Raw genomic sequence first — 25,327 nt, 5'->3', positions numbered from 1 at the left:
TTGCATGGCGTTCTCGGAAAAGGGAAGAGGCACGGGGGATAATGGAATTTACGTTGATTGTTGAAATGAAAGCAAGTACTCCCCTCAGTTGGGACGTACTATTTCTGTGAAGCCTCTCAAACGTTCTGAAAGCCATGAAGCTCTCTTTATTACAAGCTAGATTTTTGTCTATCATTATTCTCGTAGCTCATAACCACATTGAATGTTTTCCTCTACAATGCCCTATTCACATTAAACACCTTCTTAACTATACTGATTCAAAAAATGTGCGTGCTGCCTCACTACAGCCAGTTGTCAATGCTCACCTTCACGACTGGCGAGCCACACCATGCCTTTGAGGTTCTCTATAACACTGTCTCGCATCCACCAAACACCCCCATCCTCTACTGTAGCATCTTGACCATCTTCCCCTTCCACTTCAAGACGTACGCGCGACTCTGTGATAGTTTCTTGACTGTCGAACATGTTGCTACCTCGCAGTCGATCACGCACAGAAGCCCATTCGAACAGCAACCTGGCTCCCTCCAGACGCTCCCGATCTGTACCTTCTGCAATGCCCTTTGCCATCTCCAGCCTGGCATCAACAGCACTGCCTGAGTGCTGAGTGTCATCGCCTCGCTCGAGCACCACGGCTCGCTCGGCGTAACTGACACCACGCAGACCCTCAAGTCCAAAGACCCATTCCAGAGGATCTTTACCCTTCTCATCACTACCAAGTGCCCGAAGGGTTGAAGCAAACGCTCCTTCGCGCGGTGGGCGCCTGCGGAGGTACAGACTCTGGGTGTCTTGGAAAGCAGCTCTAACCTCTGGGTTGGAGAAGTCAAGCTCCACATCCCAGAACTGAGGTCCACATGTGGTTGATAGACTAGCAATCTGGTCGATCGGTGGGAGGATACAAGGAGCCGTGCGATTCAAAACCGGCTCAGTAGAGGTATTCTTGCGCATCTTGATTTGGACAGGAACAGTGATCGGTTGGCCAGTGAGAACATCTTTGGGGACCAGACACCGCTGCTCTGTAGCTAGAACCCAGAAATGGCGGAGAGCTTGGAGATGGGATCGATTGTCCATAACACTCGTAGGGAAAATGGGGTAAAATGCAACTAATAGAGAAGCAATAGCAAGGTTGCTAGTGCCAAAAGTTGCCGTTCCGCATCCCAAGAACAAAGCGCCGATCGCAAGATGAGCCGCAAGATGAGAGCCATAGGGGGTTTCAGGATCATCGCGACCATGAAGTGCACGAAGACGACGTAGAACAGGAACATCACCTGTTCCGGCCATGACAATGGATGCAGATATGGCAACAATGTCTTGACACATGCGTGCGTTGGTTCGTGTTAGTTCTTCATCATATGGTGGAGTACCATTTGGATGCATGCTTGCAGTAGACGGTATCTGTGCAATACGCATGAATTGATCCAGATAATAAAGTAGAAGATCCCGAACTTTAGGGGATGCGCTGCCAGAGAAGCGCAGTGCAATAGAAAAGCAGAGACCAGCCACTATGCTGTGGAATGCCATATCAGTTGACTGCAGTCTTGTCGTTGACTGTAGCTTGAACTGAGAACGATAGGGACGTGGTAGGTTCTTACGAATCCAAGCAAACGTTGGCTCAATCTTAGACCACATGATCAGATTCTTCGTCAAGGTCCGCAAGAGAAGGATATCGGGACGGATGTAGTCAAACTGCAAGACTGAGTCGGGTATGTCGATCTTACGCGCCACGATCTGATCTTCTGACTTCATGTATATAAGAGCCAGGGCCATGACAGCTCCAGCAGCTGCTCGATCCAGAATATGAACTATTTCAATGTTCTTAGTTGTTGTAGCATGAGAAATGAGTTTCTCTGTGAGTCTCATGTCATGCAATCCCTTGAGATCATTGCCTTTGCCCAAGTTGATGAATCCAAGAGCAAATCCAGCTGCCAGTCGGTAGCATTCGCTTCTCAAGGGCTCTTCTTCGTCCTCTTCGTCAATATGCTCAATCTCAGAGAGCATAATTTCACTCATTCGCCGATGCTGACTGTTGGCATATAGCAAACCGATGCCCATTATACCCGAAGTCTGCGTTAGAGGGGACAGGTTCAGTTCTGCTGCTCCACGAGGCAACATCCTTGTGGCATGGACGGAAAGTAGACGAGTAATCAGCGAATCCATTGTGCCCATATAAGATGCTGCCAGACCCAGAAGCAACCCGATGGATGTCATTGTATGCTTTGGTGTCAGATACTTGAACGCAACCCATTTTGCTACGTCTTTCAAATGGCCGTTCAGGCCAAGAGCTAGCAGGAAGCCAGCATGTCGATTGTTGAGATCTTGGCCAGGTTTGTTGTAAAGAATCCATGATGTGTCGATACCTTGAGCCTGGGGAGAAATGGCTAAACCAGCTGCGACGCCCTGGTGAAAGAAGCCCCAGCAAACCTTCTCTTCTGAGAACTGTGACTTGTCTACCCCGACCGTGGTATTTGTTGGCTTTACAATGCAATTGAGGTTAAATCCACCAATATGGAATTTCTGCGTGATCAAAGGGTAGCGAAGACTGTAGTATAGCAAAGCCCGACCAGCAGGAATTGCTAAGGTGCCTGTTGCAATTCTTGTTACGAGCTCCTTTTGCTTCTCAAGATATTCGCTCTCTGGCCAGCTTGGGTGGGGATCAAGTCGAACCAGTCTTGCCTTATGGGTAGAAAGTAAATCTTGAGCTTCATTAAGGCGGCGATCTTCTTTGAACAAGGAGCGAATAATGGCTTGACGTTCCGTTCCTTCACCTTCATCATAGCCGATATTGTTTGAATCATCGACACTCTGGCAAAGCAATTTGTAGTCCCAAGTTGCATTGTGTGTCGGTGTCTATTGCTTGTCAGTGATAATCCGTGAAGACATGTTTTTGATCTTACCAGAATCTTGGAAGCGCTTGGCTTAGGCTGCTTTCCAGAGGTGAGAATGAGACTGATATCCCGGCGGTCAACTAATTCAAGGAGATCCTTTGACCAGGAGGTTGGAGGGTGCGGTTGGCACAATGAAATGGCATCACGTAGAGGTGCAAGAATAGCCTCCGGGAGGGTATCGAGAATCAAGGGTGTAATTCCGGCATCTCTCATAGCTTCCACCATCTGTACCGCACTCGTGCTTGGTTTCATAAATTTGAAAAACTGCTTGAACATAAGCGTTCTAGGGAGAATAGGCTCCCATCGCCTGTCCTGGGACTTTTCTGCTTCGGACAACTGGGAGCCAGCATAATAAACATCTGCTGGGGTAATGTAAGGAACCCTCCGATCTCCAGTGAGCCGTGATTGAATCCAGTCGACGACGTCTGGTCGTACAGGTGGTTGAGGTATTGCAGGCCTAAGATAAAGATCTGCTGCATGGTTAACTTTTGTATCACAAAGACGATTCACAAACATACCGGAATCATGGCGTTGATCAACGTCTTCTTGTATGCCCGCTTCGTATATAGCAATAAAGCTGGGCCACTTGAGCCATCGGGTTATTTGACACATGATGACCCGGAGATCAGCACGACCAGGGGATCTGAATTCTGGCGTCATGATGTCAAGCTTTTCTTCTTCGAGAAGTAGGTGCAAGCCCATGAACACATCAACAGCAACCTTGCGCCGGCTCTCCATGCTTTTGCCAAGGGCGGTTGGCATATAACCAGCGGCTCCGAATGCCGTCTCGCCTAGTATAGAGACCATATACTCTTTGGCCATAGATATATGTTTGGAGATGAAAGTTGTAGACAAGTTCTCGTCTCCAGTATCATCCCCATCTTCATCCAACGCCCATTGCCAGCCTCCGTTCATCATCCAAGTTGGACATCCTAACGAATTTGAAGTCTCGGCTTTTTCCAAGGACCTCCAGTCCTCCGACTCCTTAATCGAACCAAAAGAGCCCGAAGGGTGTCTCCTTCTGCGAGGAAGTTGTCGAATTTTCGGAAAAGACTTCGTGTCAGTCCGGCCGAGACTCAGAAACAAAGACAGAAGGAGGGTGGTCATTGCAGACCATTCAATGTCAGTATCTGTCTCGTCGTGGCTTCCTATCCATTGCATACAATGAAGCCAGCCAGCAAATATGTGTTCACCAAGTGCATGAGGCAGAATGCTACGACAAACGTCTAGGACTCTTCGAACATGAGGTGACCTCGGCTCGAGCTGAATACGGAGCTCATGAAGCCGACCTTCACCATCGACAACATCAACGATGCCCCCTTGTCGCGGATGCCGTACACCAACAATGCTGCCATTACTGAAGTCAATAACCTCGGACTTTCTCTGTGTAACATCGCGGTCCACAACTCTGCCACGATACTGCAAGCTTCTAGTGTTATCGACGAAGAGAAGTGAAAGCGATATTTTTGTAAGGACACTCCATGGTGCCTGGGTACTTAGTTCGTGCCGGCCATCCATTGACTCCGACAGGATTAAAATCGCAGAATGATCTCCGTCCATTAACTTGCAAGAGTCAACGACATTTTGAGCATGTCGCCTGTCTACAACAGTGGCTACGACGGTAGCACCGTCGGGTATGTTCTTCCTCCCTCCCTTGGTGCCCGTATTGGTCCCACGTTGAATGCCCAGCTCCAATGTAAGAAGTTGAAGACGTCTCTCGGTAGCATCCTGAATACCAATAAGAAGTTGACTTTGGTCATGCCCATCGATGGCAAACGGTGGTGCCACCAAGATAAAAACCTTGGTTTGGGTGCGAGCTGGCTGATCTGAGTATCGAACATTGGAGTTGTTCATAGGTACGCTGTGAAGCTTAGTAAACAGGATTTCATGCTGTAACCCGTCAAACTCATGATCATCTAGACCCATGTTATGAAACCCGTCGTCAAGACCTTCATAGAAAGGTGCCGCTAACAGACTGCTCAGACTAGGATGGATCTGATGGGCATAGTTGGCACTAAGGCGTGCATGGCTTCCTTGTGATTCATGCCTCCTAGCCCCGACATGACTGGATAGCAGCGGCTGATCTGGCAATATGGCTCTTTCATGCGACGCAGACAGGTCAGCTCTCGCCAACATGGAGCTGACCCTACGAGAGCTCCTCCGCGCAACACCACTGCCTTCCTTGTCTTGTTGTTCTAGGGATGAGACAAGGTCTATCATGGGCTTCTCAAGCCGCTCACTCTTTCTCGGCCGCTTTCCTGGAAGAGGGGCTCCAAAGCTTTCTCGCAGGTTGGGCTGTACAGGTGTCCCAGGAGTACTAGCAAAGGCAGGAGGCATAGAGCTACGACGCCGGGCAGTCTTTGATTTAGCATCTTTCTGTCGAGCAAGAAAAGGGTCTTCATGTTGCAGGTATGTGAGGCGCCAGACAGTGTATTCACTAGTTTCGCGGTTGATTGTCACCGCAATGATTAGAGGTTGACTTAAATCTTGTGTCAAGGCGCCAGGAATTTTGATCTCTTCCACATGGAGAACTTCTTCAGCTGAATCAAGGAATGACAGCTTCTTAGCTGCTGTCTGCCTTAAGCTTTTGCCATTTTGTGGCTCCTGATTTGTGACGACCAGTCCCAACTCCAACAATGGATCAGTCAATGAAACAAGACGTGGCCAGCAGGACTCTGGTTGTTCCAGTGGAGCTTCCCAAAGGTTATCTAGAGTTGAGCTCAGACGAAGTGGGAGCGCTTTCGGGTTTCCAAGACCTTCCACAGAAAACGCGGTCAGTTGGGAGCTATTGAATGCCGTCAACTGCGAAGAGACAAAGGAATTCGGCGGCACTCGAGGAAACTTGAAGGAGATTGGCGCAACACTTTCTGCTTTCTGCTTTCGCTGGATGATGACTCCGACTGGGCCTGCGAACGCGGTTTCAACTTCGAATGGCATGTGAACAATATGACTGGTGCCAGAGAGGAAATATATGTGCGCCTGAGTCTTGAGGAAGACAACCAAAGCTTTAGACAAAGCCGGTCGCTGATCCGATTGCGCCTCTTCCTCTTGTGTAGATTTGTCGTCTTTGGAAGCCGGGAAGTATGCTAGGAGAGCCTGTATGACAGGTTCTTTTTCGAGTTCGAATCTGAAGGTCTTTCGAAATATTCCACCTCGGCACCATATGACGCAGTGTTCCGTCGAAAGAATTTCGTCTTCGAGATCCCCATCGAATCGATCGTCTGTTGAAATATCCCATGTATACAACGTGGACGGTGGATTTGGCGGTAATAATTGTTCGTTGATGGCATGTTGAAGCCCTGAGGGCTGGTGCAACCCCAGGGACTTCACCGTCGCCATGTTTCAATGGCCGCCATAAGCAGCTTGAACGTGTCGAGAATCAAACAATCCTTCAAGGAGTTACCAATGGTTTCTCGAGCAGAAATTTATGGTCGATCGTCTCTTTAAAAGAGAGTTGAATATGTTTTGCTGCGCGTCAAGATAGTGTTTATGTTGCTGTCAGTGGTGCACTGTGCCCCACGAATGTGCACTGTTCCTACCTATCATGAGTGCTAAGTTAGATGGTGGGGCTAGGCGCGGTTACCCTTGAGTCGTTCTTGGCGCGTCTAGAACTGAAGCTCTTTTAAGAGCTGCCTCGTGACGTAGCTGCAAGGTACAAGGTACCTCTACCGACCTTTTGCGCATTGGACCTTTGGAAGCTGTCATAGCTCTGGCTTGGGCTCTCAACAACTACCTATAACAACCCAGCAACTGTCCAGCATATACAAACGCTCTCTTCCTGGGCCTTATAGCTTTCCAGAATGATATCATTGTTGTCATTACAATGACGGAGCAGTCACCGCAACCGAGCCATGAGTTGGCGCGTGATACCAATGCCCAACAACCGGAACATGAGCCAGCAGTAGACACCAACGAGACGTTCCCGCCTGTAGAAAACAAAGATTCCGACGATGTCGCACACGAGAAAGATGACACATCAAAAGATGTGGCGAGCAAAGAAGGGGGTACCGAAGCCAGAGATGTAAAGAATGGGGAAAGCAACTATGGAAAGTCGGGCCACGATGAAGACAATGAGGAAGAGGAGGAAGAGGAGGATGATGATGACGAAGCTGACGAAGCTGACGAAGATGACGAAGACGACGAAGATGATGAGGACGAGGACGAGGACGAGGACGAGGAGGATGAGGATGAGGATGAGGATGAGGATGAGGATGAGGAGCCAAGACTCAAATATGCTCGGTTGACTCAACACCTTAACGGAGTGTATCGAAACGGCGACGCAACTAGCGCGTTTCTTGTCGCGGGAGATAAGATGGTAGGTTGCGTTTGTGTTGGGGCATCTCAGCTTGCTAACGTCTATCCAGATAGTTGGAACGCATAATGGCAATATCGTAAGTCTTGGGCGGAACCGTCAACACGACTCTCACTAATTCTGGGCCAGCACATTGTTCAGCTCCCAATGTTCCAGTCCATGAGAGTATACCATGCGCACTCAGCATCAGTTACCTCTGTATCAATATCGCCATATCCTCCTCCATTACCAACCGAGAAGAAGCCAGAGGCAGCGCAAAGGCATACGACTTCCAGCAACGCTACTGTCTCTTCCGGTCGCCAGGCCGATGCATCTCCGGCGGTAGCTTCCAGAAGACCTCGCGAAGCGTCACAAATACCCAGGACACCATCTAACGATATTTATGTAGCGACTTCTTCCTTGGATGGCAATGTATGTGTTCAGTCTTTGATTGACATGAAAGATGTCCAGCTACGGAACTTTGCCCGTCCCGTACAAGCTGTGGCTCTGTCGCCAGAATTCAAGACAGATCGGACCTATTTGTCAGGAGGACTTGCTGGTCAACTCATTCTTACCGCCGGAGGTGGTCCGGGTCGCAGTACCTCGACAACAACTGGAACTGCTGCGGCCACGGCTTCCGGCTGGCTGGGCAGTATGGGACTTGGCGGCAATAGTGGCAAAGACACTATCTTGCACTCTGGCGAAGGAACTATCAGCACTATCAAATGGTCCTTGTCTGGGAAATATGTGGTCTGGCTCAACGAACATGGAATCAAAATTATGCGGTCGAAGCTCTACCTCGAAAGTCCAGACATAGAAGATGCCTGGAAACGAGTTGGGCACATTGATCGCCCACAAACTGATGAATGGGAAACCATGGCAAGTGTATGGAAAGGCCGCGTCGAATGGATCGACGAACAAGCTGTTGAAGTGGACGAATCCGACCAGAGCACTGTCGATAAAGGAATATCTCCTGCTACAGACAAGCTCAGAGAACAAGCCATAGTGGGCAAGAAGAATATCGAACGACTACTCGTAGGTTGGGGTGGGACGATATGGATCATACACGTTCATCCAGGAGGTGTCGGTGTCGGCCGGCACGCTGGCGAGAAGACTGTTGGGCGTGCTGAAATTGTTAAAATGTGGGTTTTGTTGCAAATGTGTCCTCCTTGAGTTCAAGCTGACTTGAAACAGACTTCGGATGGATTGCATCATATCCGGCATTTCGCTATATACCCATAACCTTTTGTTAGTACTTGCATATTGCTTGCCTGAAGACGAGGACGAGGACGAGGATGCCGGATCGGTTTCAAACTCACCAGGCAAAAAGCATAAATCCAACCCTTCAACAGGAACCGAGCCGTCTGGCGGTGTTCGCCGCCGACAGAATAACCAACCACCTGAACTCCGTCTTATTGATCTTAACTCCCAGGCCGAAGCCGACAAAGATAGTCTGAGCGTCAGTCGCTATGAGAGGTTGTCATCAGGTGATTACCACTTAGGCGTTTTGCCGGCACGCAATGCTGCGTCTGCAATCGCTTCTTCTAGGGGCGCTCTGGAGGCGATAGCTGGGATCGGCACAGATATGTGGAATGCGGCCATCAACCCTCGCTCCCTCTTCAGCTCTGGAGCTAGCATTCGTAGCCGGGGGAGTGGTGATGATTCTAGTCTCATAGGGAGTACGGCAGGAACAATTCGGCCTGGGACCAATCGGGGACTTTCCCCAACCGTCCATTCTGGTCTTGTCAAACCAGGTGTAAAGATCTTCATACACAGTCCGTATGACTGCATCCTCGCAACCAGACGAGATCTGAGTGATCATTTGGGGTGGCTCCTAGAGCGCCAGCAGTACCAGCGTGCCTGGGAGTTACTCGATGAACACCCGGAGATCATGGCACCGTTAAACGAAAGGGCTAGTGACGGTATTCCTTCAACTCCAACACTGAACCAAGAACCTAGTGATGATTTCAACGATGATGAATCTGTTGTCGATTCGCAACTGCGAGATTTCTATTCTTCGGCAGAGCGAGAGAAAAGGCGTATTGGAGAACTCTGGATCCAGGAGCTTATCGAAGAGAACGACTGGGCATCTGCTGGTAAAGTCTGTGGTCAGGTGCTTAAGACTCCTGATAGATGGGAGAAATGGGTTTGGACATTTGCTGGTGCCAAGAAATTTGATGCTATCACGGACTACATTCCCACAGAGCCCATGCATCCGCCCCTTCCTTCGACTATTTATGAAGTCGTGCTAGGCCACTATATTCAAAACGACAAGCCAAGGTTTAGGGAGCTTTTGGATCGATGGTCACCTGAGTTGTTCGACATTAAAACAATCACGACTGCACTGGAGAACCAGCTCAAGTATCGAGACGTACGCGAAGACAGCATCGATGATGGAGAAAAGGGACGGGACTGGAGGATTGTGATGGAGAGCTTGGCAAGGTTGCACGAGGCCAACGGACGACATCGCGAGGCTCTCAAATGTTACATCAAGCTCCATGATGCGGATCAGGCCTTTAGATTGATTAGAGACAACCACCTTGCAGAAGCCGTTGAAGACGATATTCCAAGCTTCATTGGCCTCAGAGTTCCATCAGGTAAAGTTGATGAAATGACGGCAGATGAGCTTGATGAGGCGACATCAGAAGCCATAACACTACTCGTTGACGAGGCTCAGCATGGTCTCCTGCGCCCTGATATCGTGGTGGAGCAGCTTCTCTCCAAGAAGCTCAACCTGTACATATACTTCTATTTTCGAGGTCTATGGAAGGGTGATGGTATTCAGGAACATAGTGGAGAGAATGTGGACCGGCTGGTGATGGACAGTCAATCTTTGGTCGACAACTTCGCGGATTTGGCTGTCCATCTGTTTGCGACCTTCGACCGGGCGTTGCTTATGCAATACCTCAAGACTTCAGTCTCCTATACATTTGAAAAGGTAACCCGAAGTAACAAAAACATCACTGCGTTTTGTCTGCTAACTCAAGGTAGGCTGTTCAAGAGTGTGAGACATTCTCATACTACGACGAGCTCGTGTTTCTATACTCAAAAACGGGCCAAATGAAACGTGCTCTCTACCTCATCATCGATCGTCTAAAGAATGTTCACAAAGCAATCGAGTTTGCGAAAGAACAAGACGACCCTGACCTGTGGGAAGACCTCCTTAAATACAGCATGGACAAGCCCAGCTTCATTCGAGGTCTGCTTGAGCAAGTCGGTACAGCTATCAACCCAATCACTGTAGTGCAGCGAATTCCCGAGGGACTTGAGATTGAGGGTCTCAGGGAAGGGCTTACGCACATGATGAAGGAACACGAGATCCAGTACAGCATCAGCTCTGGTGTTGCACGAGTCCTTCGCAGTGAGGTTGCCACGGCGCAGAACGAGCTTCGAGCTGGCCAGCGTAAAGGTATCAAGTTTGAATTAGTTATTCAGGAACAGGAACATGTGGATATACACGTCAAGGATGTTCCCACGGACCCCGGCAATGCAGAACCCAACATTTCTCTCCCATCTACGGCGCATGATCACAGAGTGCCGAAACCGGGACACTGCGCAAGGTGTCATGAACCATTTACCGAGTTCGAGATGGAAACATTAGTTGGATATGCTTGCGGGCACGTGTTCCACGTGAGCCATCTCTTGGAGATGCTGCATGGGAACAAGAAACTGGATGTTGACTTAGGCAATGGCTCTGAGGAGGGAAGTCGGTATTCCGTAGGCATGAAGGTGATGAGAGCGCGATTATTGAAGGATAAGATGAAAGGGGGTTGCCCTGTATGTCATGTTAAAGAGTAGATACATCAGAACATCAGGGGTGTTCATACAGTGAGGGCGCATAGAGAGGTCAGTCTTAGCACATCAGTTTGGATAGTTTCACGGCGTACAATAAAGACACATGCGATGGTAGCAGATCCGAGTTCTTTTCAAAGTACCTAGGTACAGCACGGCGCGTATTAAGTCCCTCCACTCGGTTCCGACATGCCAGCAAATCAATCACAATCCTGTGCGTGCCATCATTCTACTTGCTGCAGGCTCTTAAACCAACGACCATTGATATTTCCATGTCAAACCATCCAACACTATCCGTTTCTCTCCAGCGTGAAAGATATATCTGAGTATAGAGTGAGCATGATGAATGCATGGGGAAGCATGATCTAGAAGTTTTGTTTTAGAAGATTACAGCGATGAGCATGCCAGCGATGCCGAGTGCGGCACCAGGAGCAAGCATCTTAGCAGCTGCACTGGCGGTGACACCAGGAGTGCCAGTAGGAGTGCCCTCGTCGGTCTCCTCAGCAGAAGAAGGGTAAGCGTTTGTGGCTGTGCCAGAGCTAGCGGTCCCGTACCCGGTCTCGGAGTCAGTGACAACGACAGCGGTGTCAGTGACAGAGGATCCGGCGGCGGCGGTGGTGGTCTGGACGCCGGACGCATCGGTGGCGCTGACGATAGCAGAAGGAGAAGGGTTCTCAACACCGGCAGAGTTGGTAGGGCTAGGGTTGGGGCCCTGCTCGCCGGAGGCAGTACCGGGTCCAGGGACGTAGTTGGGACCGGAGGAGGGAGGAACAGGGACAACGGGGGCACCGGTAGACTGAGCTCCAGACTGTTCAGCAGAAGGACCGACCTCAGTGGCAGAAGAGACACCCTGAGCGCCGACGGAGGTATCGGAGCTGTCAGCAGGAGCAGTAGCTCCAGTGGGAGCGGAGGGCATGCCGATGGCGGAGGAAGGGGACACCTCGACGCTGTAGGGCATGGAGACGATATGGTCGCAGTTTGTCTGGTGAGTGACAGCGCAGACGTTCATGGTAGAGACGACAGTGCCTATCATCAGTCAGTATACGCCACAGCAAAGGTAAAAGACATCCATACCGTCAGAGGTCGAAACACCAAAGCCAGTCACAGCAGCTTCAGTGGTGGTATAATCAGCTAGAAAAGTGTTAGTGCAAATAGAATAGCGTGAGGCTACTGAGGTTACGAACACAGACAAGTAGCACCCTCGCCCTCAGTTGCCGTAACGGAGGCGGCACAGAATGCCAGGATGCCGGCGATAGCCTTGAACTTGAGAACAGCCATCTCGAAGGTAAGGAGTCTGTTGACTATCGAAGAGGTTAACGAATGTTCTTGAAGGCTTGATGGTGGAGAGGGGGAGAAGAGCGCGAGATGCCCGAGTGAGGTACGCGGCGGAAGTGAAGAAGCACGAGTACAAAGGCCTTTCAAGAAACACACAGAGTTCAAAGGCGAAAGTGAAATAAATACTCACAGGTTTGATGCTTGAAGATGTTGTAGTGCGAGTGACCGTGTGCAAAGGATAATGCAAGAGGGTGATGAGGTGCACGATCGATGCAGAGAAGAGAAGATGAGAGAGAGAGAGAGAGAGAGAGAGAGAGAGAGAGAGAGGGTGAAGAAGAGAAGAGAGAAACATAAAAACGAAATGACAAGAGGATTCCTTTTCTACCTTAAGGCAAAGGTAAACAACAGAAGAGGCCCCTGCGTGGGCTGCAAGTGTCAGTTCGTTGACAGTGACAGACCGTCGCAGTGATGAGCAGCTGGCGAGCTATGGTTTCAAGGGGCAACGGTTCAACAACAATAGAGATGAATAGGAAACATTCAGTGATCAGTGCATGTAACTAGGTAGGTATGGATACTGGTAGAATGTTAAAGCAACAGCCGTTATTTGGTGGTACCGACTCTTTGTTGCACTGCGTCGTGTTGAGGCATCCCATCACACTTTTGGTGTTTGCCCCTGAGCTGAAGGTTGAGTCACTTGATAAAGGTTTAACAATATACATTGTTGTTATGGCAAGAATTCAAAGGCAATTTGATGTTTTGGATGCCTGCCATTTCTCGAGATGTTCTTATATGGTTACGTGGTAGAGTATTGATAGATCGGTTGTTGGTATATATTAGTAGGTTCCTTAGGAAGTCTGTGTCTTCTCAAGTGACTACTACACACTGAGTGTTTCATATTCTTGCACTCATCATATGCATGCAATCCTGCAATGCAACTGTCAGGCATAAGAAATGCATGAGCCTCCTATCCTGTGTTTGCAATGTGAAGCTACTGCACACTGGAAGTAACTCTGCTCATCGGAACTGATCCTCGATATGGAGGACCGCCGTTTTAACAATAGACTTCCTCGGTCAACGCCCTTGTGCTTTACAGCCCATGTTTACTTACTCTTGCCATTGAAATTCGAAGGCATTCTCTGCTTGAATGTGCGATACTGCGGGCTCTGTCCTACGTTGCAACCGCAGCGGCATCTCGCATTTCTACACACAACATAAGCCATACCTGTCTGAGATAGACTATCTATGCACATCTCCTCCCAGTAACTCTTGCTACATTATCCTTAGTCTAGACTCATAGAATCTGCTGAACAACATGCAAGTCTCCTCGCTCAACATGAATACGATGCTTCAATGAGACTCAGGGTAATCTCACATAGGCTGTGCTATTGTCTCTCCAACACGTGTCTGGACAGTACACCTGTGTCATGTCACTCGCCTGTGCTTCAGAGTGAGTACCCGATGAAGGACAGGCTGTCTCCGAGAAGAGTCATGCAAAGTACCTGTATGCAACTCTGTTGGCATGGGGAGGACAGGTTGAGGTTCGTCTAAGCGACACTGCGGGTTCTCGTAATAAAACGGTATGTCTTAGGGTCCTTTTTGTCCGCCCATAACATTCTCATATCAAGACCTCGAGAGCATTGATTGCGATTGGAGTTGTTGCCAAATGAATATTGCACCTGGTTATGCAAGGGTCCAGAAGCTATCTCGTTGCGTAGACTGCATTTGATGCCAGGGTATTGTTCCACTGCGGTTTTACACGAATTATTAATGCAGAGTTGATAGTTAAATCTCTATAGACAACTCATCCCTGATCTGCTTTGGAACTTCTACTGGAGTTCACTTACAATAACTAGCCAGTATTCTGAGAGGCTTGAAATCAAGCCGGTCTAGTGAGTACTCACAGGCAATCCAAACCAGACAATCATTATGGAGTAAAAGGGAAAGGCCACACAGGCAAATGAATATATATAATTGCTACACGTATTGGGGGGGGGGGGGGGGGGGGGGGCTCTAAAGTTCAGGGTAAGACAATGTTCAAAATCGCAAAAAAGAGGGTATAATGATGGATTCTAACCACCTGCAATGGACGAACAGGGAATCGAACCCTGGACCACTCCCAGATTATTCGGATGAATTATGCTAAGGGAGTATTATACCACTAAACCATTCGCCCGATTGGATATTAGGGTAAGACGAAATCGTGTTCATGTTCGCTGCCAGTGATTCTTGGACAGCTGTAGCACCTTAGCTTGGCACACTCTGTTCATGATATCTATTTTATCTTGATATTCTGATCGCAACTAGTTTTTTATGTCCTCAAAAATACTATCGCGAACTCATCTTTCGCCCATAGCCACACAAAGAAGAAAGAAAACCGTAATCCAAGCATTGGGTATTGACATCAACTCTTATCAAACTCTTCCAACCACAGTTCAAGAGACAAGCTTTACTTGGAGACTTCGAGTTAGAAATCAAAAAGAAAGTCTCATTTAACCTTCGAACAGTTGTCTCAGTCGTCTGAGATGTCCGGTAGTCGATAATATCGTAGTTACCAGCACACCATAACAGACCAACATGACCAGTCGGGTTATGAGATCAGGAAGTACCATCATCAACACCCCTAAACAGAGAAAGCTCATAGAAAACCCGTTTATAAGAGTTCTAAGAGGAACAAGTGGAGCGGCAGGTGGTGCTTGATTGACTCTGGGAACGTTTGTTGCCGTCCCGTTTGATAGAGCGACAAGGTCTGACGCACCAAGGAATTGAGTTTCCTCATCTATCAAAATCTGCCGATGGTTCAGATAAGTTCTGTAAGCTTGTATTTCGTCGTTCGTTGGCGACGGTCGTTTTTGCATCTCTTCCAGTGTCGACATTGCAATTCCTGACACTGTTAGACGAAGTCGTGCGAGAGTCTTTGATGCACTTACTGTACTTGCGAAGAATATTATCTATCGTGTCCATAAGATGAAACCTATCTTGATGGATCTGGCGGCCAAACCTCCGCTCTTCCCGAGCAGATATGGGCATATGACCTCCAAGTCGTGTAGTGATGGAATCCATGCGTAGTAGTTCTTCCTCCAACATCCCAAGCTGGTCTTGATAACACAAGAGGTTGCGGTGAAGTAGCCAGTCGAATCTTCGATATATGGGTTTCAGTTGTGGTTCGACTTGGCCGGAGATTCTGGCTGCTATCGATGCGTACCCATCCAGAGCTTCGATGGGGAGCTCTTCATTATTCGCAGCCATTTCGTCCTGGGTTTCTGGGTACGGAGTATCGTATGAAGGATTTTGATTGACAAAGGCAGGCTCCAATGCGCTAGCCTTTTGGTTCACGTATGTAAATCCAGGATGATAAGGTTGCTCGACAAGTGGAAAACCTGATTGCTGAGGTGAAAAGGGGTCTTGTGATGGCGGATAGCCAGCAGGAGTATGGTTTGGTCCCCAACCAGCGTATGACATGGGGCTAATAGGAGACTGAGGATAGTTGGCAACGGCAACAGTTGTTGGAGCATATGCCGAAGGCGCTGCTTGACGGCCGCTGGGTGGGTTCTTAAAATAACTTGATTCCGGGGACGATGCGAAGGCCTCAGGGGGGACAGAGTGCGGATCGGGCCCGGATGAAGATATACTGGCAGGTCGATGTGCTCCCTTGTTCCTCATGTTCCTAGATTCCCTTGGCATCCTGCTCCTGTTGCCACTGGGCTTAGTTACAGCTGTATCGTCGCTGGGTGTAAGCTGCGTAACGGCGGACCCGCTGACAGTTCGTTGACCGTTTGAGGGGGTGTACTCCATCTTGGATGACGAACTGGGCGGTGTTGGATAGTGAGTCGCACCCTCACTAGGCGACTGACTGGTTTTTTCTTCATAGTCTTCAACTGTCGATTGCTGGGACACTACTTTTCGTATGGGCGCGCCCTCCGAAGAAGACCACGAGGGCCGGGGTCGTGTTTGTGCCCTGTCGTTCATTGTGAGTTTGCGGTGTTCTTCCTGTGTGAGTTGATGTCTTAATCAATTCGTGTGGATGTTTTGTTCGATGAACCCTAGGCTATTGAAAAGGCCGCGGCCAAGGGCCGATATATCAAAGATATATTATTGTAATATGGAGGTATCCTTGGTAGCCTGCCGAGGATGTCGCCCTGCGATAAGAGTGCTGTTCTTCAAGCTTTCACTGAAGCATAGTAGGCATCTCAGTAGTATCGGCAGTATGTTGAGACTGTGATAAAGCCGAGCACAGCGTTTGACAGGATCGTAACACCCGGAAACTGATGCTAGAATCCGCGAGCAACCATCAATATGTCAGCCCAATAGTCTAGTAAGACTTGACATGAAAGCGTGGAAATTCACGTAAGACGAAGAAAAGCTCCCGATAACTTTGAGTGGAGCTTTAAAATGGCAGATAGCAAGAGCGAATGCAGGGGAGTTGATGAGAGTGCAAACTTCAAGACTCAACAAATCGGCATAAGATGACGACGATGATGATATGTCTTATATGTCATTGACAGTCAATGCGCTCGCCTGACTGCCTTGTTTCAAACGGCGACGGCGTGAGCAGCTGAGCCGCGGAGGCCGGCTGAGCACTTAAGCTTGCCATTGGAGTGCGAATTAAAGATGGTGGGGAGTCCGAGTGTTGGGTGGTATCAGAAGTAATGACTGTCGCATGTGAAGTGGTGTTGAGAGCAGTCTACCATGCGAACAGAGCCAAAAGAAGGACACTCTTTTGGCTGACATGGAATCGAACCAAGTTCACGTAAGAATAATAAGTGGGGGTTTCTTCAAATACATTTTCTGAGACTGGAAATAGATACTTAGACAATCCATGGATCAAATGTAAATATCAAGAGATACAGAATCTACAGACAGACGCAGGCAATTGAGATCCTGGTCTTCTGGGCACGTGATTGGATCATTGATCTTTAGCTTGTTCTGTATGCCGCTCCGAGCTAGGAGTTGATAACTCCACCAGAGCTTTAAAAAGAACATCCAATAATTGCTTCAAGACCCCCCTCGAAAGATCAATTGAGTTGGAGTAACCACAATTTTGAGGCCGTTTTGATGATTCGCATATGATCAGCCTCATTTGAGCTGCCAAGTCACAGTACATTCCGCCGTAACCCTCCGTTACATCCATCCCTCCAATCAAACACCACCACACCAAGCAAATTGGAAAGCTTGGGGTCTTGATTGATATCGCAGTATCAGACCACACGAGTTCGATTACGTTTGGAAAAGCCTGACTCTGCAGGTATATGGCCAAACCCTTGCACTTCTTATCACCATGTCACGAATATCAACATCTGTCCTCAGCAAGTATCTGTTGAAAGGGCAAATACCTCGTCAAGGATGTATCAGTGCGCGCCATATATCCAGAGTGCCATCAGCAGCCATATCCATCGCCAATACGACAAGGCGGTTGCATATTGCTCCTGAAGTTATCACACCACCTCCCGAGCAACCAGTGCCTTTACGGAAGCAGCTAAAGGACGAAGCCAAGAAAGCCAAGAAGCAAGGCAAAAAGAAGCCAAAGGGTGATTCTCAAACTGTCGATGGTTGGGAATTGACCGTCGGTATCGAGATCCACGCTCAATTGAACACTGCCCACAAGTTATTCTCACCAGCTGTCACGTCTTTCAACGATGAACCCAACAGCCATGTTGCTCTTTTCGATGTTGCCATGCCAGGAAGCCAGCCCTTGTTCCAGAAGGAAACTTTAATTCCCGCTTTGCGTGCAGCATTGGCCTTGAATTGCGAAATTCAAGAGGTTAGCCGATTTGACCGAAAACACTATTTCTGGTGGGATCAACCCTCTGGATACCAGATCACTCAGTACTATGAACCCTTCGCCAAAAATGGGCATATTACTCTCTTGGCTCGAGATGGAATTTCTCCTCAAGATGGCGAAAGTGTGACGATCGGAATCAAGCAGGTTCAGCTCGAGCAGGATACTGCCAAGACGCTCGCTCAGACTGGCAAGGTTCAATGGCTCGACTTCAACCGTGTGGGCGTCCCTCTTATTGAGATTATCACTGAGCCTGAACTTCACCACCCTCGCACTGCTGCCGTTCTTGTGCGAAAGATTCAGATGCTGTTGAATACCGTCGACGCCTGCGTCTCGGGTATGGAAACAGGAGGTCTGCGAGCTGATGTCAACGTTTCTGTTCGAAGAACTGATGGATCTAACCCATCTCTCGGCACAAGAACTGAAATCAAGAACTTGAGTACCATCAAAGCAGTTGAAGACGCAATCATTGCGGAACGTGACCGTCAAATTCGCGAGTTAGAAGACGGACGCTCTATTCCTAGTGAAACTCGCGGTTGGTCTATTGGATCCACTGAAACACGGCGACTACGTGGAAAAGAGGGCGAAGTAGACTATCGATATATGCCCGACCCTGATATCGCGCCTCTTGTCATTGGAAATGACCTTGTAGGCCACTTGCGTCAGTCACTGGCTGTCACTCCTGATTCGGAGCTGGATACTCTGATTGCCCGATTCGGCCTTACGGCCAAGGATGCGTTGTCTCTGATCAACCTGGAGAATGGCTCACGTGTTCAATACTACTACAAGGTCCTTCAATCCATCCAGGACCGGCTTGCGGAAGATCTTAGTGAGGCCGAGATGCCCGACTTCAAGAGTTACTCTGCTCTGGTGGGTAACTGGATCATCCACGAACTTGGCCGCCTGACTACTTACAAGGCTGGACCACTTGCAGCCCGTGATTTAACGTTCACGCCAGAAGGCGATTGCGAGCAAGTTCCTGACTCAGACCTATCACAGCTCCTTTACCACCTGATCCGCAAACAAATCACGGGCAAAGTTGCCAAGGAACTTCTCTTTGCCATCTACTTAAAGGAGATCGAAGGTGGAGTCACTCAAGCAATTGAAGAGAACGATCTGTGGTTCAAAGAGATTCCAGAGGAGGAGTATGAGCAGTTGGCTGATGAGGCCATGGAAGGAGAGCACAAGATCTTGCAGGAGTTTGCTACCTCTGAGACATTTCCTCAGGGCAAGCTCATGTTCCTTGTGGGAAAGATGATGCGTCTCGGACCTACTGAGCGCATTGTTCCTGCAAATGCTGAACGTGTCATGAGGGCAAAGGTTGAGGGTCTGCGAAACTCGTGATTCACCCCCACAACCAGAGGAAATGTTACAATGATCAATAACACAATTCTTCTCTCGTCACCTGAAATGTTCACATAAGAGCGTCGTGTCACCGGATTGTTGGCTGACGATGGCTTTTAGCCCACGACTAAAGATAGTTTACCAGTCCAACAATGAGGCTTTGGCCGGGCATCACTGGTGTCACCAGTGGTTCTCTTGCGCGTTGAAGCACAAGGTAGCAAACACGGATCAGTCGATACAAGGCATGGCACAGTACCTAGAATAAACCACTCCTTCTCTCCTTCTAACGTATTTTTCGAAAGCAAGTTTGGTTATGACAAACTCTGGTGCATCTACGACAAGCTTGTTTCTCAAAACTAACAAACTCATGGCTACTATGTTTCCAACAGACGTTGCAGTTCCTGCTCATGAGGACAGAGACGTCCCACGAACTTGGCAATCCAGCCATGGTTCGACATTTAAAACAGTTGTCCACAGCGACCGAGACAGCGAGAGTGGTGTCAAGACAGAGACACTGTGGGAGACGATGAATCCATATTCGAGTGATCGAGATGGTATATCTAATACTATACCAACAGCTTCTTCATCAACTACTACAGCGACACCTGTCGCTACTACAAACAACTATACTACTTATTCTACTGCGACTCCTACTGGCAGCCAGAGCTCTGATTCTCTGGCTTCAACATTACACCACTCCGGTGGTCTATCAGACGGAGCTATAGCTGCTATAGTAATCGGTGTTCTCTTCGGCTTAGCCATTATAGCCCTGGCAACATGGCTCTTGGTTCGAAAGTCACGAAGACGCTCAAGAGTGACCCAAGTTACTACTCCGCAGACCCCGATCTACAGTCCTTCACCACCTAGTTCCCCATTACCAACACCTCCTCCTCTAACAGAATCGGGTAACGACCGGATTTCGAGCTTAGAGGATTCATGGGTCAGTTATGGCGACCGTGTCCGATCACCTACGCCTCAGCCCGCAGTGGCGGAGATGAGAAGCTTTACTCGAGCGTGGCAGAAGCCTCGGGCATATACTATTAGCAGAGGCCGTATGACTGAGGCGCAAGGCTCAGAAGGCTCAGAGCCTCCGCCAAGTCCCGATGATGATATGTCACCTATCTCACCTATGTCTCGAGCTGGTTCTTCCCAGGGTGATCGACGTGTTGTAAGCCCAGTGTCATTGATTTCAAGGTTCAGCTCAATGTCAAACAGAACAGATCAGAGTCGAGAGCAAGGAGAAAGTCAGAGGAGAGCGTTCTAATAAGGATTTTGCGTCTTGGTTATTGGAGAGACCTTTTGCTCAATAGGGGCTTACTTAATCTCGGTGTTTCTGAATGAGGGTGAGACGACGAAATTTTGTGCTACGGCTTCGTCGCTTACGGATAGGAGATGGGTCCGAAAGGGAGCATTTTGAAGTTTCTTAGCTATTTAATTGCGCAATAGATAGGACAGGGGAAGGTCAAGGCAATTTAATTTATGTTTAGGATTAATCAGAGATGTCTCAACCTTGAATCATGTTTCAATATTCCATATTTGGTGCATTTACGGCCAACGAGGACGGTATAAGTATTATGCAGTAATAGAGAGTAGCAAGATAGATGTTAATTTCGAATCACTAGCGACATTCCCTTGGCAAGGCTTCATATTCACACTGCAAATGTTTCTGCAAAGTCAAACATTTGCAAGCTAATTACTAATATCGAATGACTCCAGACTCCCTGCGTGCTGACACACGGTAATTCTCCGAAACAGAGGGAAAAGGGCCACAGCAAAGCAAGGTATGTTCTCACCAACCCCATGTTGCCTCGTTCCCTAAGCCCGCCCTTGCTCCTCTCATGCTTTTCCATCATGTTCATGACTATGACCATGACCATGACCATGAGCTGCCTGCAACACTTCATTATCATACTTGCCAGGCTGAAAAGCATAATTCAAGTTCTCTCTATCCTTCAAAAACATATCAACCCTTTCATCTTTAGACCTACCCGCCGCGAGTGTATTACGGCGGGCAACCTGCTGCCCAATGGCGAGGTTGGACTGGTTCTTCATTTCCATGAGATCGGCACCGTATTGATCTGCTCTACTCATCTGGGCAAAAGCGCCTATCATGCACATGACAACGACGAGAGTGGCAAAAAGGCCATTGGACATGTATAGGGGGTCCTTAACCCTGCCATCACGGGCATTGTACCAGCGTTCCCAGTCTTCCCATGTAGCATTATGTGCGGCAGATCCGGCTCTGTGACGCCAGGCACGGTCGGCGCTGCGGACAGTTTCGTTGAGTGTCTGAGGCCGACCACCGGTCCATCCTACACCATGGACATCATAGAGTTGGCGCTTAGAAGGATCGCTAAGAAGGTCGTTGGCAGCAACAATAAGGCGATACCGTTCTAAGCGGATCTTGTGTGGTATGTTATCGATATCGGGAGCATGGCTGTGTCGGTCGGGGTGGTAGACTTTGACAAGCTGATAGAATCGATGCTTGGTATACGGGGCGTCACTCTTCATGGCGAAGATCTCGTATGGAGAAGGATAAGAGGTCTTAGGCCATTCAGGTACCTCATGGCTGAAGCTGCCTCTTTGGTCGCTATTCACTGTAGCATATCGCCTATATCGGTCTATTGAGCAAGTCGTTGTTGGTGCGTAGCTAAATCGTACCCCTCTAGATGACGTTATAGACCGGATAGGCGTTATACTGGACACAGCGGGAAAGGTATTGCAGGAGCCGAGAAAAATAGCAGATTTGTTCAACGGCATGACGAATTTGGTGAGTGGCATAAGCCTAGAGACATTGAAAACATGTTCAGCACCACGAGCTGTGAGGTTTTGGATATTGCGGATTGAGCATGTTAGAGCAGGAAACGATAGCTACGAAGATGGAGGTTTAAGTGGCGTATCACGAGCAGCGAATGAGCATGCGCACCATCCATACCCGTAGATTCCGTTCCCCACAATCGGTGACTGAGGTGGCAGGGATTATCTAATGCCCGGGCCACCCGACCACGGCGATTGAAGCCACAGCCGCCATGGTCACGAGACCAGATGTTTCTTCACCGAGATGTTCACCACGGTGAAGGAATCCTTCAAGGAATCCCTGCTTCGATCTGCCGACGTCCCGAGATACCCTTGCATTCGACGACAGATTCGTTCACATTATCCGTTCGGGTTACCACTGTATTTCCTTCCAATCGCTCCCGGGTAAAATCAGTCAAAAGCAACTCCAACCGACGATCAATTCGAAGCAGAGCAATTCATTCAGCCACCAACACTGCCGACGTATCCGGCTCTTGAAGCATTGAAATACTATCTCTCATCGAGATGAAAGACTTGTTACCCTGAATCATGCGGCAATTATTTGAATGTAACCGAGCTTCCATTCGAGCGCTACCGAGGATATTATCAACTTATAAAGGATATAAGTACGGGAATAACAAACCGTCTTCCACGCCATGTCATCAGAGGCGCTACGCTAAGTCGGGAGCCTCGATCTGGACAAGATTCACGTATCTCTCGTTCTAGTTAATTCCGTTTATGCTTCTCCTCATTTGAGTCAAAGTCCGACTCCGCGATTTGGGGTAAATGGCAAGATAATGCTCGTCACATATGGGGAAGACCTGTCAAGAGATCAACCAGACACGCGGTACCTGGGGACGGCAGTTCCAGTGCCCGTGAGCCAATGAAACCATCCGCAGTATGAACATGACTCTTGATAGCCTCGTTTTTACCACGTTATGAGCTGAAGTTTGGTGGAGTTCATCAGCGGAATTCTTCCGGCAACAATGACAATCACTCCACTTATCAACGACACAATTCGGTCGTCATCTCCACCGCAGGCTTTTCTCTGCTTTACTAATGCTACTAGGGTGATTTCTCGTGGGAATAACTCCGACCTGCAGCTCCCCTGCTGGTTCATGTTGAGGCTCGGTACTAGCTGAGCCAGGATTGATCCTCCCGGCTTGGCGTGAGCCTCAACATTGGTCTTGAACAATTCCCAGCTTCGAAGCCGAGGATTCTAGGGGTATCTATTTTTCACTTCGAGCGGAAGACGCTGGCCAAAATAAACGGCCCAATGCTCAGTGGTTTATATGATATGATTTGAAATCTCCGCGGGTACAGATACTTGACTCGAACCTAGCCAACCATTGCCACACAATTCTCATCACCAACTTATGACGACTGGATTATACCCTGGACACTGGCTCCGCTTCGTCTAAATCACCCCCAAGCACAGTCTCCAGCATGGCATATCCGCGTGCCGACATATCCAGCATTTCCCGGGATAATAGCCCCTGCAAAGGTTCCGTCACACCATGTTGGGAACCTCCACATTGGGCCTATTCTCCACGCCCATCCTTGATCCTCGGCCCTTTGGTGATGTTCTTGCTCAAGGGCTGTTAGTGTCGTGGGTCGTTGAGCTCGGAAGATGGGCCACGTTCCAATGAGCTTGACTATCACAATTGGATTATCAGTTCTCAGCCTGTTGCTGATCCTGCCAGTGTGACCTTTTGGAACTTGCCGTTCCCACCCTCCAACGGACCGATGGAGTCGAAGGTCCGTTCGTTCGTCATCTCAAAGTTGAGTTTGGGGTAGATCTCGTACCCAAGTACGAATGATGGAGATATAAAGCTATGTCCGGGACCCTATGTGCGTTGACCAGATCTTTCTCCAGACCTGTACCCCGAATCTTTCTATATAAGCTTGTTTCCCTCGTATTCAGTGATACAGTTTATCACTACTCAATCTTCATCCATTTTAGTGCAACACTCAGACAACATGTCTTCAGGCACTCCTCCCTCCCATGGGGCAACCACCCCTACGCAGTACACAGACAAGGAGGAAGGCCACTATCACTGTAATCATCCCAACCATTACTATGAAGAACGAAACAGGAATATTCAGAAGCCTCACCAGTCCATGGTGTCGCAGGTGTACAACCCTTCGTTCTTCAAGGTTGCCAATCCTGGTCCTTTAGGTTTGATCAGTTTTGCCCTGACTACCTTTGTGCTCGGCCTCTACCAGTGCGGTGCTGGGTAAGCCATTCCTCTCTACTTGGGCATAGTTTTACATACTAATCCTGTGTTACAGTCTCCCTGGATCAAATCCCTTCGGCGGCGTCGGTCCTGATCAAGCCATCTTTGGTCTGGCAGTATTCTTTGGTGGCATTGCTCAGCTCTTTGCAGGCCTTATGGAGTTCCGCGTCGGTAATACCTTTGGTACTACCGTCCATTGTTCCTACGGTGCCTTCTGGCTTGCCTTTGCCATGTTCTTCGTCCCTGATCTTGGTATAAAGGACGCATACAAGGGCGATGACCGCGCTTACAGCTTTGCATTGGGTATCTTCTTGATTCTATGGTGTTTCCTCACTCTTATCTTCTTTGTGGCCGCTCTCAAGACCAACATTGCGATCCTCATTGTTCTTGGGTTCTTGTTCCTCGCTTTCCTCTTCCTCAGCTTGGCTCAGTTTCTGCAGACCACCCACCCCACTGCTGCAATTCGAATCAACAAGACTGGAGGTGTATTCTCATGCATCTGCGCCTTCGCAGCTTTCTATGCTGGTGCTGCTGGTATTATGACTGAGGATACGACATGGGTTCGCTTTCCGCTTGGCGAAATTGATGTCCGGCCCCAGAAGACAAACATCGCTTAAACACATGGGGTTGTAATGTTATGAGTGAAAGCAAATGAAAGTGGGCAGCAAATTCGTTTCATAATGCGTAGTGGAATAAGAAGGAATAAGTATGTTTTAGACCCTAATGATATGAAGATAAGATGGAGACGAATAAAAAGATATGATATCAGAAGACAGCGTTCTCAAGTTAATGACGTCAGGTTTCACTTGGCCCTGAGACATGCGTCACACAGGAGACTGCATGTCTTTTGTTTTCAGTTGTGGTATGATCACGTGGTAAAACGCCAATTAATTTGGTCATAGTCGTGATGAGTTTAACACAAGATGAATGTGTC

The 25,327-nt window shown here is 48.7% G+C and overlaps 8 protein-coding genes and 1 non-coding gene across 9 annotated transcripts; 4 read left to right on the top strand and 5 right to left on the bottom strand.

The window, feature by feature from the left end:
* Positions 1 to 208: 208 nt before the first annotated feature.
* Positions 209 to 6,431, bottom strand: BKA55DRAFT_615281 (uncharacterized protein). Its single transcript, XM_046196705.1, has 3 exons — positions 3,401 to 6,431; positions 2,892 to 3,352; positions 209 to 2,844 (listed from the first exon to the last, which is right to left on the bottom strand). Exons 1-3 carry the CDS (start codon positions 6,219 to 6,221, stop codon positions 295 to 297), a joined length of 5,832 nt encoding a protein of 1,943 aa, XP_046049349.1. The 5' UTR covers positions 6,222 to 6,431; the 3' UTR covers positions 209 to 294.
* A 131-nt stretch (positions 6,432 to 6,562) lies between these two features.
* On the top strand, positions 6,563 to 11,093 carry BKA55DRAFT_568585 (uncharacterized protein). Its single transcript, XM_046192842.1, has 5 exons — positions 6,563 to 7,197; positions 7,247 to 7,273; positions 7,324 to 8,315; positions 8,368 to 10,111; positions 10,165 to 11,093. Exons 1-5 carry the CDS (start codon positions 6,706 to 6,708, stop codon positions 10,969 to 10,971), a joined length of 4,062 nt encoding a protein of 1,353 aa, XP_046049348.1. The 5' UTR covers positions 6,563 to 6,705; the 3' UTR covers positions 10,972 to 11,093.
* Positions 11,094 to 11,344: 251 nt separating this feature from the next.
* On the bottom strand, positions 11,345 to 12,592 carry BKA55DRAFT_539597 (uncharacterized protein; the record flags this gene model as incomplete). Its single annotated transcript, XM_046190154.1, has 4 exons — positions 11,345 to 11,991; positions 12,040 to 12,096; positions 12,156 to 12,243; positions 12,431 to 12,592. The coding sequence occupies 4 exons, from the start codon at positions 12,590 to 12,592 to the stop codon at positions 11,345 to 11,347; spliced, it is 954 nt and encodes a 317-aa protein (XP_046049347.1).
* Positions 12,593 to 14,323: 1,731 nt separating this feature from the next.
* Positions 14,324 to 14,413, bottom strand: BKA55DRAFT_t175. Its single transcript has one exon. It is a non-coding gene; the product is annotated as a tRNA-Ala (tRNA).
* Positions 14,414 to 14,729: 316 nt separating this feature from the next.
* Positions 14,730 to 16,206, bottom strand: BKA55DRAFT_511741 (uncharacterized protein; the record flags this gene model as incomplete). The annotated part of the gene is made up of 2 exons (XM_046187739.1): positions 14,730 to 15,121; positions 15,168 to 16,206. 2 exons carry the CDS (start codon positions 16,204 to 16,206, stop codon positions 14,730 to 14,732), a joined length of 1,431 nt encoding a protein of 476 aa, XP_046049346.1.
* A 1,309-nt stretch (positions 16,207 to 17,515) lies between these two features.
* On the top strand, positions 17,516 to 19,360 carry BKA55DRAFT_690265 (GatB/GatE catalytic domain-containing protein; the record flags this gene model as incomplete). The annotated part of the gene is made up of 1 exon (XM_046199478.1): positions 17,516 to 19,360. The coding sequence occupies one exon, from the start codon at positions 17,516 to 17,518 to the stop codon at positions 19,358 to 19,360; it is 1,845 nt and encodes a 614-aa protein (XP_046049345.1).
* A 367-nt stretch (positions 19,361 to 19,727) lies between these two features.
* BKA55DRAFT_594194 (uncharacterized protein) lies at positions 19,728 to 20,836 on the top strand (the record flags this gene model as incomplete). The annotated part of the gene is made up of 3 exons (XM_046195637.1): positions 19,728 to 19,914; positions 19,960 to 20,528; positions 20,807 to 20,836. 3 exons carry the CDS (start codon positions 19,728 to 19,730, stop codon positions 20,834 to 20,836), a joined length of 786 nt encoding a protein of 261 aa, XP_046049344.1.
* Positions 20,837 to 20,869: 33 nt separating this feature from the next.
* Positions 20,870 to 22,236, bottom strand: BKA55DRAFT_568579 (uncharacterized protein). The gene has a single exon (XM_046192841.1). It carries the CDS (start codon positions 22,139 to 22,141, stop codon positions 21,197 to 21,199), a length of 945 nt encoding a protein of 314 aa, XP_046049343.1. The 5' UTR covers positions 22,142 to 22,236; the 3' UTR covers positions 20,870 to 21,196.
* Positions 22,237 to 24,136: 1,900 nt separating this feature from the next.
* BKA55DRAFT_539592 (GPR1/FUN34/yaaH family-domain-containing protein) lies at positions 24,137 to 25,010 on the top strand (the record flags this gene model as incomplete). Its single annotated transcript, XM_046190153.1, has 2 exons — positions 24,137 to 24,393; positions 24,449 to 25,010. The coding sequence occupies 2 exons, from the start codon at positions 24,137 to 24,139 to the stop codon at positions 25,008 to 25,010; spliced, it is 819 nt and encodes a 272-aa protein (XP_046049342.1).
* Between the last annotated feature and the right edge of the window lie 317 nt (positions 25,011 to 25,327).

The sequence above is a fragment of the Fusarium redolens genome, assembly GCF_020744475.1.
Source record: "Fusarium redolens strain MPI-CAGE-AT-0023 chromosome Unknown BKA55scaffold_8, whole genome shotgun sequence".
Classification (NCBI taxonomy): Eukaryota; Fungi; Ascomycota; class Sordariomycetes; order Hypocreales; family Nectriaceae; genus Fusarium; species Fusarium redolens.
This window is presented reverse-complemented; position numbering and strand designations above follow the sequence as displayed.